The sequence below is a fragment of the Myiozetetes cayanensis genome, unplaced genomic scaffold (assembly GCF_022539395.1).
Source record: "Myiozetetes cayanensis isolate MyiCay16 unplaced genomic scaffold, myiCay2020 scf1, whole genome shotgun sequence".
NCBI classification, from domain to species: Eukaryota; Metazoa; Chordata; class Aves; order Passeriformes; family Tyrannidae; genus Myiozetetes; species Myiozetetes cayanensis.
Window position 1 is genome coordinate 73514690 of NW_026086604.1, and position 16311 is coordinate 73531000.

Consider the following 16311-nt stretch of genomic DNA (forward strand, 5'->3'; position numbering starts at 1 on the left):
ATCTTGGGTTTACATGTCTAAATTCTGCTTCAGCAACATTCTCAAAAAAATAGTCTTAGAGTAACATGACTATTTTAATTTCTTCAACAACGGCAAACAGCTGTTCCATTTTTTTCTGTATAGACACATCTATCTCACTTGATCTTCATGTACAGTGACTTTTCTATGAATGTCAGCATTGTTCTTTCAAACTAACTTCAGTAATTCAACAGAATCCTATACACATTCTTCTTTCAGTATTTTTGTAATTTGATCACGTACATTTATTTACCAGTACTGAAAAGCAAGACGCTACCCCTGCCCCGAAGACTTTGAAATGGGCTACTGTTGGAAATGGCCTCTGTTGGAAAATACAGCATTTGTCAATGGATATCAGTGATTGTATGGCTCAAGCTCTAAATGAAGTACATATGACTAACATTTTATTCTTCTAGCATCCGTGCAAAATACCTGTAGCAGTAGCATGAGAATAAAAAAGTAAACACTGCATGGCTGTTTTATCCAGTGCACTTAATAGTTTATGTAAACCTGTTGCTCAGAAATGTTACATAATTTAAGCAGATGAGACTTTTTTTTAATTACATATACCTATTTCAATATGGAATTGAGTATACAAATTACAAAGGGGTCTCTTTGTTTTGAGGGGTCTATTTGTTTAAAAATAGAACATCTTAAAAAAAGTGAAGATCTCATCACTTCCAAAGTCTTGAGAAAGCAAACTTCAAGATGCTATGCTCAGGTCCCTTTGTCTTTTCAACTCGGTAGTACTTGGGGAAAAAAAAAAAAGACATTTTTTTATTCTAGACATATTTGTATAAATTCTTACTGAACTTTTGTTATCCTTGGTTCTTTTTTCTGCAGTGTTAAATTATTTAGTGTTTTTGCATGTTCTTTGACAGCTAGTGCCTTCTGTCCTTAAGACACTGAGTTTTATTTGCAAGCTAAAACTCTTCTTGGAATTTCTGCAACCTGGAAGGCAATGAGTAATACACAACTCTTTTGCCACACTTGATCTTGTGAAATGCATCATGGAACTTATCAATTATTTCCAGATACTATATATCTGGTATATACACATCAACACTAAACATAAAAATATCCCTTGCTAAGAAAATATATGTCACATATGCTTGCAATATATTATTTACAGGAGGTAGAGAGAAACCTTATTTCAGGTGATGCAAACACAAGGTTTTATCATGAAAATCTCTCCTTTGGGTATTTAGTTTTGGTCTTTTTGTGGTGAAGAGAAAAAACATTTAATCATCTGATTGACATAAGCCCTGTCTGTAAGCAGCTAAATACCAGATGACAGAGACTGCACCCATTCTGTCAAGCTCACATGGCAAGCACTACTGTAATGCATCCTGAAATATGGCACTATAGCATGGTTTTCATCTAATAATTCTCGAGAAAGGAAATACAATTGAGCAGTTCAGGAACTTTCTGCTACAAGGAAACAGAAAATGTTACAAATAGAGCCTGCATAGAATTTACAAGTTTCATTTCATCACTGGGTACAGTTTATCTATTTTTCAGCTATTTTTTAGCTGTTTATCTAGTTTTTAGCTATTTTGCCCATCATGATGAAATAGGTCTAGGTTGCTACTTCACCTATGAAATTATTCTGCTCTGCACTTCTCTGAAGGGTTGTGAAATGGTCAGACAAAACGTCTCCCATGAAGTCACTGAGAGAATAGCAAAAGCAGGTAACTAACAAACAAACAAAGTACTTAATCTTACAAAGGAGGCAACTCTAATGATTCTTAAATGCTACTCAATGTAAATTATTTAAATGATGGGAACAGAGGAAACAGTTGGGTATATTTCAAGTGGACTAGCTGTTTGAGCATGAGTAATTCTGAAATGGCCAACGGGAAACAAGAATGCATTTTGAGACAAACATGTCACACAGTTATTCTAAAGATGTCATTGTCAAGAGCAATCCAACACAAATTTGATCAAAAAAAAGAGTAGTGATTTAAAAAACCCCTAAGTAATGGGTTCTTTCTTTTCTTCATTCATGATACTTGTGTCTCAAGAATAAAAAAACCCAGAAAATACTTGTTTAAGAAAAGTCCATCAGTTTTATATTAAATAAGTTTCATGATGTTTCAACTTATTTATCATTGCCATTTTAACCTTTTTTAACTTTTACTACCTGCTCTCCACCTTTAAAATGCTCTCCCAATTCTTTTTGATACTGTAAATACATGTTAGTTCGAATTCCTTTACTGACAGCTCACTTGTCGCCTGTTTCAACACCACTTGTAATACTCAGAGAAAGCATATTCTTATGAGGGAAATTTCAGATAGAAGACAAGTGCTTTTCCATTTTCAGGCCCAATTTCGAGGTGAACACCCTCCAAAATGCTCAGACTCTAGAGGACTTCTTCTACCACAGCACAGCTTTCCGACTTTTTACTGAGTTGTGTTTTTTAAGTGGTTTTGGTGTTTGTTTTGTTTTGGGTTTTTGTTTGTTTGGTTTTTTTTTGGTTTGTTTTTTGTTTTGGTTTTTTTTTTTAGATTTTTGTTTGTTTTTGTATATTAGACATGTTTGAGTAGCATGTAATTTTGAGAGGTTTATATACTCTCCGTGTAGGTTTCTTTTCTGCCTGGAGTTTAACAGAAGTGTATCAGAACTTGGTGATGCATTTTTCGGTCCCGGACGCGAGACTTCCAGCCTCTGACAAGCTCCATACGATGGCTGCCAGGTGCACCTGCATCCGCAACAGCACCCGGGCCCCCTCGAAAGTAATTTCGTACGGAGCACCTGCCAGCCGGGAAGCAGCTCATTTCTGCCCTCTCCTACATTTTAGAGGACTCGTTGTCTTCGACCTCGGAGGCCGTCGTGTAACTCCTTTTATTTCACGCGGGTTCAGGTCGAGGAGCAATAAGCAAAGCCCTCCCCCGCCGCCCCCGCGCACCGCTCTCCCGCCCGGGACCGGCCGTGCACTCCGCGGGATGGCGGGCCCGGAGGAGGGCGGTGCGGGCTGGTGCGGCCGCCCTTTCCGGCGGGGTGACGCGGCCGCAGGATGCCGGCGGCCGGCGCCGCGGAAGCGCCTGCGGAGCCGCTCAGGAGCCGGGCGGGCGCTCGCTGGGTGAGGGGGGCCCAAGGCTGGCGCTGCCGGGCCCGGCCCGGGGCCCCTCCGGCATGAGCGGCCAGCGGCGCCGGGCGGGCCGGGCGGCGGGCGGAGCGCTGCGCCCACACCTCGGGCCCGAGCGGTGCCGGGCAGGACGGAGCGCCGCGGAAAGGTGAGGCCTCCCCCGACCTGGGCTGTGCGGGCACGGGTAGCCCCGCTGTGTGCTGCGCTGAGCCTGGGGCGTCCTTCCCTGAGGAGCGGGGATGGGAGAAATCGGATCGTGGCGTGCGACTCTGCAGTCTAAGGCAGCGTGGCCAGCGGATCGAGCAAGAGGGCGATGCTGCCTCTCTGCTCTGCTCAGATCCCGCCTGGAGCACTGCATCCTCCCCAGCGCAGGAAGGTCATGGACTTGTTGGAGCGAGTCCAGAGGAGAGCCAACAAGTTGACTAGAGGGCTGAAGCACCTCTTCTATAAGGAAAGACTGAGAGAATTGGGTTTGTTCAGCTTGGAGAAGAGAAGGGTTTGGGGTGATCTAACTGCGACCTTGCAGTAGCTGAAGGGAACCTACAAGAAAGATGGAGAGGGACTTTTTAGGGTATGTAATGTCAGGACAAGGGGGAATGATTTCAAACTGAAAGAGAGGAGGTTTAGATTAGATATTAGGAAAAAAATTCAACCGTGGGGGCAGTGAGGCCCTGGAACAGGTTGCCCAGAGAAGCCCCATCCCTGGAAGTGTTCACTGCCAGACTGGAAGGAGCTCTGACCAACTTAGTCTAGTGTAAGGTATCCTTGCCCACAGAAAGGGGATTGCAGCTAGATGATATTTAAAGTCCCTTCCAACCCGGGTAATTCTGTTGTTGTATGAACTCTAGTACTGAGCTCGTGCAATGGGACAGCTTGGTGCACAGCAGGGCTTGTGTGCCAAAGGGCAGTAACAACTGTAAACTAAGGTTTGTTGCAGATGGGAGACATTAACCTGGAGATAGAAATATGTTTCTCGGTTTTAAGGTGTACAGAGTGGATACTACCATTCGGAGTTCTGAGGTGACCAGCCGAGGTAGCAATGAACTGTCTAGAACATGAATTTAGCAACTGCAAAGCAACCCGTAACTTTTTACAGTGGCTGTGTGTCAATTTAAGATAAATATCCCTGAAAATCTACCATATGGGCACATCCAAAAACTTTTGAAAGCTTGCTAGAATAGGTTGTAGAAATCCTGTCTTGATACCTTGGGCATCATATTGGAAGGCATAAGGATTGGAAATTTATGCGCTAAGCATAATCCTGGTGCAATGGAAATTTCATCTTGCACCAGGTGCATTTGTAAAAATCCTTGTCTTGCAGGACTGAAACTTGGTTTTTTGGGATTTCTTTTAATCCTCTGGTTTTTAGGTGATAATGCACCTTGAGAGCAGCAGGTGTTCAGTCAGTGCACTAATTCTAGTGCAGGCTGTATTTGAGAAGCTGGCATGGCTTAGCCATGGTAATAAGCAGAATTGACTTGACAGTGGGATGAGTTTGAAAATAGCTTGGGAGCTGTCTTATTTTACCAAACTGTTCTGAATTTAGTTGTTGGTTTCGAAAAATTGTGTAGCCTCTAAATCCTTAGAATTACTTATTAGCATTACTATTAAAATATTGTAATTTTCTTAAAACGTGTGCTTTTGTTCTTCTGTGAGAGGTACTCTTCATATATTTCTCCATTCTTCAAAGACAGGATAATTTTCAAGGGTGGATGACAGAACCAACCGGCCTTTCTGCAGCTGCAGAGCAGAGCGTTCCCACACAGCTGATGAAGCATAAAAGGGAAGTTGGTGTTGCTTCTGAGGAACTTGGTTCAGCAAATGCGGCTACAGACCAGAAAGAGCAAATGACATTGGAAATAAGTAAAGACTATGTATACAGAAGTAGTGGGAGACCTGAGAAAACAGATATGATTAAATCACTTGTGAGAGATCAGGATGAAGGTAGAAACTGTGAACTATATCTAGCTACGTCTAGTAACTATTCAGCAGTGGAGTCACCTGAGGAGGAAAGGTGAGGATTTTTTTTTAAATATATTTGCAGTTTTTCTGTAGAAAGGGAAGGGCACTCTCAGCTCATGAAGGTAAATTTCTTGCAAAATTAGTTAATGGCTTAGTGAGATAGGTCTAAATGTCACATCTTAAAATTTGAAGGCCACCTTCACCTTTCAGATTAATTTTTGTTTATTTTTGTAGTTTATTAGTGGCTTTTTTCCCCATCTAAGGGAATAACTGTGGAGTACTGTGCTTAGTATCTCCTATATCTATTGTTTCTCTTTTAATTAATAATTACTTAGTATTGTTACGGAAGAGATTTCGAGAAGCTAGTTGAGTACTTTACTTGAGTAAAAACTAAACTGTGATTTGATATGACAGCACAGTAAATGAGTTTCCTGGTATTAACCTATATTGGTCTTTATACTAAAAGGTTTTTTTTGTTCTCAAGGGAAATATAAGCAAGTGGTTTGAGTAAGCTGGTTTGCATATAAAGAAACAGAAATACAGAGCCATCATTTAGTAGTGTATCCTTTCAAGTTTAATGAAAGTAATCTAATTACCAGCTGTCTGCATTAAACCCTTTCTTGCAGTCTTCTTCTCTTAGTGGTGTAAGGGGATGGGGCAGGGTCACTGCCTTAATTTCTTCCTGGTTTTTTACAAGCACACTGTGTTTGGGGTTTCTGAGTAGTAGAGTAGAAGCTACTAGTAGTAGTGGGCAATAGATAAAAACCTGGCAGGTTTTTTCTGCACATGTACTTTCTTCGAAATACAGACTTACAGTGTAAGTGTTTTTTAGTGGTAAACCTAAATGATACTAATATGTTCGGTGGTGTATATTTCTTGAAGTATTTTAACTGTGAGACTTCGATTATTTTTTGAAAGTTTATTTGCTAGATGTAATTATATGACAAATGACACTCAAAATCATGTTTAAAGGAATGTGCAATTTTCAGTCAGTTTTTTGAACATTACATAAACCTCCTTCCTCAGTAATGTTCACATCCAAGCTCTGAGATCTCTTTGTGTTAGTACTAAGCTATACATAGAAACAGTATTCTTGTAGGCCACCATTTCCTCCCTCATGGTCATAACTTGACTTCAGAATGTCTGTATGTAGGTTCAAATGGAAATATTTGACTCTTAAGACAACGTACCTTAGCCAAAAAGCCCATATTATTTGAGGTACAAATGTTTGTCTGGATTTCACCTAGCCTGTATGCTGCAGTTTGAATCATGTTAGATCTACTTCTTTGACGTAGTAACATTCAAAGCAGCTGCAGATAGTTGGTTACTTTTCATCGTATTCTGTCATGTTCTGCTCACTACTGAACAGGTTGCTCAGTCCCAGTGGTGTGTAGATAAAAAGCTCTGTTGAGTAATGGGTTATTCGTTGCATGCATAGGTTGTGTTAGTCATATATGCAGCAAAAAGGCATGTTGGCTTTGTCTTTTGCAAATTCATTGGAGAGCTAATGTTGATTCTATGAAAATGTGTAAGATGGAAAGCAAATTGAGTTAAAAAAATAACTGTAGAAATACTTCAGTTCTTGCCTGAGTTGTAAACAGGGGAAAAGTTTGTAAGATTTGTGCTGTTACGTGAGGTATGTGTTGATTTTTATTGCAGTGAGGAGGACATGTATCGTGATGCAGAAGAAATAGAGAGAGAGAAAATACTACTTCGTGAGGCAAACTCTTCAGGTACATTTGAATGTTGTGTGAAGCGCTGCAATTCACTGTAGCACTAATTTGTGATGTTTTGACACCCTCATTTCCAGGGACTTCCGTGCACAGATGTCTGTGTGCAATAGAAGTTACTTATCATAACTGAGTACATTGTACAGTTTAATTCACAAAAAGATCAATTTTATGTAAAATTAGTTGCTCTTAGTATATTATTCCTGTGTTTATGTAGTTACTTTACAAGAGAATGTTAACCCTTTGAAAAGCAGTCACAGCCTATATTACAACTAAGTGTTGTGCTTGAAACTTACTGATTCGTGGTCGTCATAGCAGCATCTGTTGCTGGGAGATGCCTTGTTAATCTTAGTGCTATCTGTGTTGGAAGGAAAGCTGTTGGGATTCCAAGACAAAACTGTATTTCTTCTTTCTACTGTTGTCTTATTTGACTTACTTGTCTTATTGACTTATTCAGAAAGATCCCTCATCTTTCTCCCTGATAGTCTGGCTGCTTTATGAAGAAGAGAAAGTTTTGTGAAATATTTTTCTGCTTGCTAAGAAAATGAATATTACTTTGCTAATTTCTACAGTATTTGCAGAAGGGAGGACCAGAGTGTTCTCTGTTTTGTTGGAGGCAAAAAGATTGTTCTTCTTCATGTGTAATTTTCAGAGCAAGCTGGTTTTTTTCCCCTCCTATGCTAATAGTTAGTAGCTGTAGGTTGTTCTGCCAGTTTTGTTTGGCAACAATGTTATTTTAAAGTGATAGTGTATTTAGAAATTTGACACACTTTCTGCTTTGTTCTGTTTTTTGTATAATGTTACATATTCCGTTTTGACAGAATATAAACCAAGTGTTTCACCTGAAATGGACATCATGGAGTATTGCAGAAAAGAATGGAGAGGAAACACACCAGTAGCAAAAAGGATGAGAAAGGTAGCAGTTCTATTTTTGTTGAATTTCATTAGGCTTTTTTTTTTCATTTGTATGTTTACTAGGTGATTTCCTATGGGATCTATCTTTAAGGCAGGAAATGCAGTAGCAATGTTTTACATTGTCAGGTCTTAGAAGTGGCTGACAACTGGAAGATGCTTTTTGTACTCACTCCAAATGTTTTTAGTAAGGCTGCTTGCTGGTAGTGTAGGGATTTAATTTGTTCTTTACTGTTTTCAGTTAAAGTTTTATATTTTATTTATTGTCATGAAATGCTATTTTTGTGGACTGTTGAAATGCAGAGCAGATTACCAAATTTTGGGACAGAAAGCAAATAACCAAAGTTGATGAATTGCATGGTTTTTAAGGTGGGGAGCTTTAGTGAATTGGCATGGGTTTTCTTAAATTTTTCCTGATATTTTTTTCCCCCAGTTTTTGAACTAGTTTTCTTATATTACTCTTGAGCTAGAGTAGTAGAAAATAAAGCAAAGTTGTTTTGTTGTTGTTTGAAAATTTAGTGATATATATGAGTAAACATAAAAATACATAAATAAAAAGATGCCACCCTTAAGAGATTACTAAGAAATACAGACACACAGGGTATTGGCTCTTGCTAGGTTAGCTGGGGAGACATGTTGAGCTTTGGAAGTTCCATTTCAGCGTTGCGGCTTCTGCTAAAAAACTGTGTGTATGGGAACAGCAGGGAGGGAACAAATGGGCTGAGGCAAGTGTCAAGATATTTCAGTGTAAACACAAATTTTCCCTGAGGCAGAAGCAAGTTACATGTGACATGTATTGGGTAAGTAGCATTAACTATTCCTGATACTTCTTTTAAGCATAATATGTAGCCTTGTGTGTATGTGTTTGTATGTTTGATTTTTTTTGAAATATAAATGAGTTAGCTACCCATATTTCAATGATATTCATATTCTGTCATCAGACAAATACTTCAACCAGTTATCTACTTAGATTTCTTTAGTTTTTTTGTTTGTTTTTCAGCAGAACTAGGGAAGTTGGGGTTTTTCTCCAAAGCACAAGTTGTGACATAAAAGCATTTGAACTTCCAAAATGGATAGTGGGTCAAATGCTTTTGTTTGAAAACAGCAGTAGTTATTTGGATGCTAATATTCAGGCATCTTTTATGTTACAGTGTGTGACCTTCAGATGTTTTATTAATGCTTTCACATTATTTGGGTTTTGTGTTTTTTAGGGATATGAAGCAGTTGCTCAGAAGTTTGCATCTATAAGAAGAATACGAGGTGATAATTATTGTGCTTTCAGAGCAACTCTTTTCCAGGCATTAAGCCAAGCCACCGAGTTACCAAGCTGGCTGCAGAGTGAGGATTTGACTATGGTACGTCTCAAACTCTGATCTTCTGACAGTAGAGGAATATTTGTTCTAATCCATTTGGTAATTTTATGATCTCATTTCTCCGTTATGCTATATATGCTCACTTTTCAATATCCTTTGAACTGAGAAGTTGTAGTGTTCAATATTGTTGTTTGTGCCCAGTGATTCTTTCAACTTGGAATTGAGTCCAGGTCCCCCTAGTTTCCAATTTATAATGCATATAAATGTTACTGTAGTGCTGACTGTAACGTAACTTGTCTGTCTTCATCTTGCCCTCTTGATTTCTTTTTACTGCATGTAATATGGCAATAAGAGGTTTTCCACAAGAAAATAAAAAAAAGTATAGACAATTATTCTAACATTTGAGAAATAAATCCCCAGCTTTTCAAAATTATCATGTGTATTCTTCTGTGCCATATATGGTTTTTCTAGGAAGTGGAATAGCAAATTGGATGCTGTAGGCTTGTGTGTAATTACCTGTGTCTTAAATGTTACTTAAAATAAGCGTAAGAGCAACTCCAACTTGACATGAAGAACAGTTCTTATGGAGCACTGATGTGCAAGCAAAGCAAGGTGTCTTCCTAAGAGCAGAAGAAGAATATTGCAGAATATGTCTTGTGTCAACAAAGTCCATTTGGTGGTATTGGTGAACATGGAAGAAACATGTGAGAAGCTGCCTACACAAGAGTGACCCTCCTCAGAACAGTAAGGTTCCACTTGTCAGGATGCTGCTGAGAATGTAAATGGTGAATGCCTGACACAGATTCTGTGTGTAGCAGTTCAGGTAGAATCAGACTGCTCTCATTATTTTTCTGTATAACTTTAGAGGCCATCTTAAAATTTCTCATTGTGATCTCTATGATTGTTAATTATACATCTCCTGATATGTTTTTATAATTACTGATAAAAATAGTTCTATGAATGTTTTACTGCAGCAGTAAGTTCTTTGCAAAATGGTTTTCTTTTTATAAAAAAACACATTCTCTCAGTTGACAACCATTTCCACTTTATCAGATTAAAGAACATAGTTCCTAGTACTTCATTAAAGAGTATGCAAACTTTTTTTTAAAATGGTGTACTTTGCAGTTTTTAATGGTGTTCATCTTTTTTCTTCCTGCTGGTTTATAGCGTAAAATGTGTCATATGATAATTAACATTTTTTTTTAAAAAGGTACAACTACAAACCGAACTGACTGAAATGCATATTATTATGCATCAAAGCAGAAGGCATGTAGGAGAAATGTGTGTAGTGACAAGTACAGTATTTCCAGTGTGTAACTGGCAGTACAAATTTGACAGTTTTTTGGTGTTTTGTTGTTTTTAACTTAAAACGGTGTTTACATGCACATTTTTAGTTGTAGAAGTTACTGGCATATTATTTTTGATAACTTAATTTTATGTGTTCAGTTAGCATAGGATGCCAGGCTGGAGGGGGAAGATCTGTGTCTATCTGGCACGTATTTGGTTGCCATTAAAGAGAACATATTACTAATTTTGAATCCTGATAAAATGAAAACTGGCTGGTAATGACTGATGGCATGTGTACTGCTCCAGCCAAGTGTTTGATTCATTGCGAAACGCAAGGTGCTCTTCCAGTTCCAGTGGTAAAAGGGTTTAATAGATGAGGATAAAAAACTGGATGTGCAACTGCTAGGATGTCCTAAAGGGAAGAGTAAAAGCTTTTAACAGGTGTAGCTCATGAGCAGTAAAACAGGCAGTTCTGAGGCTAAAACATGATCTGATGCACCAACTAATTCCCAGGTTGTTTTCTTCTTTAATAAAACAACCTGTCATAGAGTGCTTGAATTATGCTCTCTGAAAAGGAAATGTAATCTGTGTGTCCTGGACAAAGTAGTTTGCAGTCCACCAAGATTTCTGGATTATCTGGTGGACGTCATCTTCTGTGGTTTAGGGACACACTCAAACACAGTCACTGTCATCTATCTCCTGGTGGGTGGCTTTTTTAATTAAAAAAAAAAAAGGCACAAGTAACTTGGTGGTTAATTTTTCCAGTGCTTAGGTGTTTTGTTGATCTGTAAATAGTAATAGACCAATATTCTGACTGTTACCCAAAAAATGCAAAGAGACAGTTGTGTTTGGTTATGATCATCTTACTGTGACATCTGTTCAAAAGAACATATGAGGGATTGTTTTGAGGTGCAAAAATGTTAGAAAAAAAGTAAAATATTCAAGTTAGTGGCTTTCCCTTTCCAGACTTTTGACTTAAGCTCCGTTTTCTTCTCTCAACTTCCAGCTTCCTGAAAACTTGCTGAACAAGTATGACTGGATCAAGCAGTGGCAGCTAAAACAGAAACTGGGCAAGAAGATGGGAGAAATAAGTGATGAAATTAAAGAGTATTTAATACTTCTGAGGAAAAAGGTTGGAAAAGTATTTCTTTGTTCTTGGTCATTTACAAATATAAAATATGTCAAAGATTTTTGAATGTGGTGAACTTAGCATAAGGATGCTTTCTGTAGTGAAAGTCACTTTTCTGTATGTATACTACAACAAACTCAAGTAAAGAATGTCTGTTCAGATATGTGAGGTGTGTGATCTTTCACTGCTTGCAATAGCCGGATGCTGCAAATAATGTGCAAGCAGCTCTGCAGAAAACTGTTAGACAGGTTTCAGTAAAGAAATTAATGTAACAGAGCAACTTTTTTCCTCTATTATTTCTTATATTTATTTGAAGGAATGATATATACTATGGATAAATCCTGTTGTTATCTAGAGGATCAAGAAAGGAAAATAAATCAGGTCAAGGAAAGAAAAATACAGAACAATGCTGAAGTAATATCAAAGGAGTAGGTTTTGTTCCATTTTTATGCGCTTTTATTCTAGGTTAACATCACAGGAACATGGTTGTGCCCTTTCAGTGTTGATTCTGTGTTACTTAGCCCCATGCCTTCTCCCTCTAGGAACTCTGGAACCTATTGAAAAGACTTCAGCTGTTCCTGTCTTAACTCTGAATGCATATTCTCTTTTTATGAAGGTTTTATGAGTATTTTAAAGGCTGCATTCAAGCAGTTTGAGGGCTGGACTGAAATACATATTCTGAGTAACAGAAATATAAATAATATTAATTATGTAGGGTTTATGGTAGAGAAACAAAAAGGCCGTTATCTTACTGCTTACTGTCCCATGACAATATTTTTTCTACCACCTTGCAACAATTTCCAGCATACCCTCCTTTTGCTTTGCTTAAGGACCAACTAAAACAAAATCAGACTAACTGAGCCTGACCTTGACAAGGCTACAATTGTGGAAATATTCTTGTTTGTTTTTAAAAAGGCACAAAGCCCTTTGTAAATTAAATTCTGAGTGTCTATACTGAGTGTCTGACAAATCACAAACCACTTTTTGCAGCTCTTCCACGGTGATGGCTATTGATTTGTTGTGTGATGGTTTGTTTGGTTTTTTTGTAGTGGAAGAATATAAGTGAAATTAAGGATCCCGTTGAAAAACAAGAAGCTTGTGATAAATTGTTTAAAAATGAAGAGGAGGAATACAGTCTCTATGAAGCGCTGAAGTTTCTGATGCTTAATACTGCAATTGAATTATACAACGATGATAAAAATGGGAGAAGAGTGCCTGTCTTCTCCTGGTTACTGTTCGCACGGGATACATCTAGCAACCCTTGTCAGTTAATGCATAATCACTTGAATCATATTGGTCACACTGGAGGCCTTGAACAAGTAAGGAGAGATTGTTCTCATAGTGTTATTTTCCGATTTTGAACATTTTAGTTTCAAGTGGTTTTAGAAATCACCCACCTTTTCTTGGGCTAGCTAAGTGGAATAGTGTAGTGTCTGGTCTTTTGTTGGGAACAGTATATTAGAACTGCTTGTTTATAGTGAGGGTTGGTAAAGATCCTCCTTTTAAATGCTAGATTTTGTCTGGCGGGTGACAGGTAACATTCTTTGGAAATAGGGTTTTCTGTTGATAGAACACTTGTATTAATCTCTTAATTGTTAGCTTTTTAAAAAATATTATAATAAACGCTAATACTTGAATTATGAATAGAAGATCACATGTAGCACATATACATGGTGAATTCTGATAAACTAATGACAATTACTGTGTTATACACAGCATAAATGGTATCACAAAAAAAAAAAAAAACCAAACCAAAGTGCAGTAGTTAATGAGCTGAATAGTCTGAAAGATTTTAGAAACATCCATTTTAAAAAAGTCCCATTAAATACTGTGCAAGTGGGATACTGCACTTAAATTCACTACTTAATTATAGACAGTAGAAGCGTGTAAGTATTATGTTTTGTTTCTGTTTATTGTCTTAACCGACAACTGTAGTATAGATGGGACAGTTTGCCGCTACTCTTAAATTGGTTGATTCATTGGTGACTTTTTGCTGCTCAGTTTATTCAAGAAGTTATGTCACCTATTTTTGTGCTGACTAGATTTGTTTATTTCAGAAATATTCTTTGTAAATTGTTATTTAGAACAGGGTATGCTTGCCACTGTAGTAGACAAGACAGAAGATTTTTTTCAGCTTCTTTCTTTGAATTCCTTCTCCTGTCAACAGGTTGTAAGGGCTTCCCATTTACTTTTTATCTGGCTGGAGAGTTCAGAGTATCCTCTAAGAGTGAAAGGATGGTTGCCTGAAACCTGCTCTTACCTGGTTTAGTGGATTGACTGGATGAATACAGGAGAATGTCTTTCCTACTTGTTTGTGGTGGAAGGGAGGTTGGATTCTCTGTGTAAAGTAGCTTTCTTTAGGATTAATATCCTGCTATGCCTCTGTGGGTCTGAAGAACTTCATGTAAAGTGCATATTATCATAGAGATATACTATCGAGGTACTAGAGATGCATTCTCACTTCATAATTTTTTCTTTGAAAAATTACATCTGATAGGTATTACTTTTGTAGTTTTATGAGAAAAATCTTGTAAAAAATATGTTTAATTTTACACATATATTTGCTTTTTTGCAATGTAGGTGGAAATGTTTCTTCTTGCTTATGCTCTGCAGTATACCATCCAAGTGTATCGGCTCTATAAATATAGCACTGATGAATTCATCACACTTTATCCCAATGACCCGGAGGAGGATTGGCCTGTGGTGACTCTCATAACTGAAGATGACAGACATTATAATATTCCAGTCAGAATGTGCCAAGAGACGATGCTGTAAACAAGTGATTTTTGGCAGACAAATCTGTGCTGCTTATTGAGGTTTCCAGGGCTGTATTGAAATGGGACAATGACAAAATCCACACTATTAAATCTACAACAACTTGAAATCTGTACTTTGGAAGTTGACATCTGAAATGGAATATCAAACAGGTATTATCTTAAATAGTAAAAGTTTCACAAGCATGGCTTTTGTTGTCCATTTAGAAGAAGAAAAAGAAACTTCTGTAGTCTTTTTTTTTTTTTTTTGAAGGGCTTACTCTGAATAGGATTGCAAAAATTATACATGTATTTCTTTTAAGAAGGATAGTGAGGCTCTGGGGTAAGAAAGTAAGATGGCATTGTCCTGGTTGATATTTTTAATGGTGCTTAGAAGCAATTATACAAATCTTGGATCTTGGGAAATAATATAAATCTTTTGCAGTGGAGTTTAATGCCTGACACGATTCATGCTATAAGAGAGATGTTACTTAGTTTTCTAATGCTTTGGGTTTATTTTTTCTACATGAGCATCTCATATTTAGAAGCCAGTTGTCTGTTACACTGAACATGAGTGTAACAGACAACCCCTGGAGAGGATCATGACAAATGTAATAAAGGAGTATAAAAGCTGTTTGATAGTGGGTCACAAATGGAAAAACTACACAGAATTCTTGCTTAAGTTGTGATAACTGATAGGAGATAGCCAGATGCCTGTCAACTTCCATGTCTGTTCACATAATTGTTCCAGTAATGTTAAACCTCACTGGCAACTGCTGTGGAGAACATGAGGATTTTGATTTGTCCAGGGAGTGCAGTAGATGGAAATAAACTTCTAGTGCAGCTTACTTCTCCCAGGAGTGGAGATGTGGGAGGTTCTGTTTCTGCTTACAATTACTCATTATGCTTTAAATTGAAAGAATACAGCATGTATCAGATGCTGGGAGTACTGAAAAAACCCTTTAAAAAATCATTAAATAATGAAACATTCAGCTCTTAGTTTAAAGTGGAAATATGCCCTACAGATGACTCTTGAAACAAGAGAGTGAAAGCTGATTTAACTGAAATGCTGGTCAATGACAGTTCACTTGGCTTCTCATAGAAGGCCTTCTTATATAAACAGGATAAGGTGATAAAAACTATTCATTTGAATAATCTGGAGGAGATGGCATGCAAAAGCTTTCTGCTTTGTTCTACGTGAAATTAATTTAACTATTGTGAAAGGTAATTACACAATTTAGAATGTGTATTCACTATGTCCTAAAATGTGTTTTATACACAAGCTAATGAGATTTATCATGTACTCGGTGTTATATTTGTCATGTTGTCTTTGCCTTTTAAAACAACTAGTTTGTTACTGAACATTTCTGGGAGGTACAAGGGAATAAAAATAAACTTAATCTGGCAGTATTTTGTTTCTTGTTTTATGGCCTGTTCTCTGTCTTGCTTTATATTTTTGATGTTTTGATTTTGAAATCCACGTTCAAGTTAGTTCGTTCTTGAACGCTGCAAAGTGTTACCTATGTAAAAGAAGTAATTATTGGCTTTGCTACTTGTACATGGGCAGCAAAAACAAATAATTCCCTCAATTGCTGTTATACAAAAAAATCTGAAGAGGAAGGACAAATTAGCTTTTGCAACTCACTTAACCCTGATAAAAAAGTTGTAGTTACCATTTAAATAACTGAAATTATCTAATTGTGATATATTCTTGAGATTAAAACTTAACACCTCTTTAGAAAAGACCGTGTTTTCACACATTTAGGGCAGTGGCTCTGAGAGTATGATGACAAAAGCTCCAAATCAGAGGCTTTTTAGAGGCCAAGTGTGCAACCATTAGGTTTGAAAACAATTCACATCACTGGCTTGTACCTTGAACTCGGAAGGCAGGACAGGGTACAAGGTACTTTAGTCACATATTGTTTGTATTTTTCACTAAGAACTATTGTTGTCTACACAAAGCTTTTATTTTGTCTTTACTCTGTTTCTTAGTAAGAAACATGAAGTTAATGGATACTTAGCCTTCAGCTTCCTTTCTTTTCATGGAAGAGTACAGCAGAAGTTCTTTCTGTGATGGACAAGAGAAGTTGCATTGCTATACCCTGTGGGAATATTTGG

General features: G+C 37.5%; 1 protein-coding gene across 2 annotated transcripts; it reads left to right on the forward strand.

The window, feature by feature from the left end:
* Nucleotides 1-3090: 3090 nt before the first annotated feature.
* OTULIN (OTU deubiquitinase with linear linkage specificity) lies at nt 3091-15608 on the forward strand. Of its 2 annotated transcripts, none has more exons than XM_050315926.1 (8): nt 3091-3255; nt 4798-5121; nt 6729-6802; nt 7621-7715; nt 8923-9066; nt 11318-11443; nt 12490-12759; nt 14021-15608. In XM_050315926.1, the coding sequence occupies exons 1-8, from the start codon at nt 3155-3157 to the stop codon at nt 14213-14215; spliced, it is 1329 nt and encodes a 442-aa protein (XP_050171883.1). In that variant the 5' UTR covers nt 3091-3154; the 3' UTR covers nt 14216-15608. The 2 variants fall into 2 exon arrangements, with proteins under 2 accessions (XP_050171883.1, XP_050171889.1); XM_050315932.1 differs by having other exon boundaries at nt 3124-3255; nt 4802-5121.
* Nucleotides 15609-16311: the final 703 nt, after the last annotated feature.

Coding starts and splice junctions, on each gene's coding strand:
- OTULIN (XM_050315926.1), top strand. CDS start 3,155: ATGAGCGGCCAGCGGCGCCGGGCGGGCCGGGCGGCGGGCGGAGCGCTG. Junction 6,803..7,620: donor TCGTGAGGCAAACTCTTCAG/GTACATTTGAAT, acceptor CCGTTTTGACAG/AATATAAACCAAGTGTTTCA. Junction 9,067..11,317: donor AGAGTGAGGATTTGACTATG/GTACGTCTCAAA, acceptor CTCAACTTCCAG/CTTCCTGAAAACTTGCTGAA.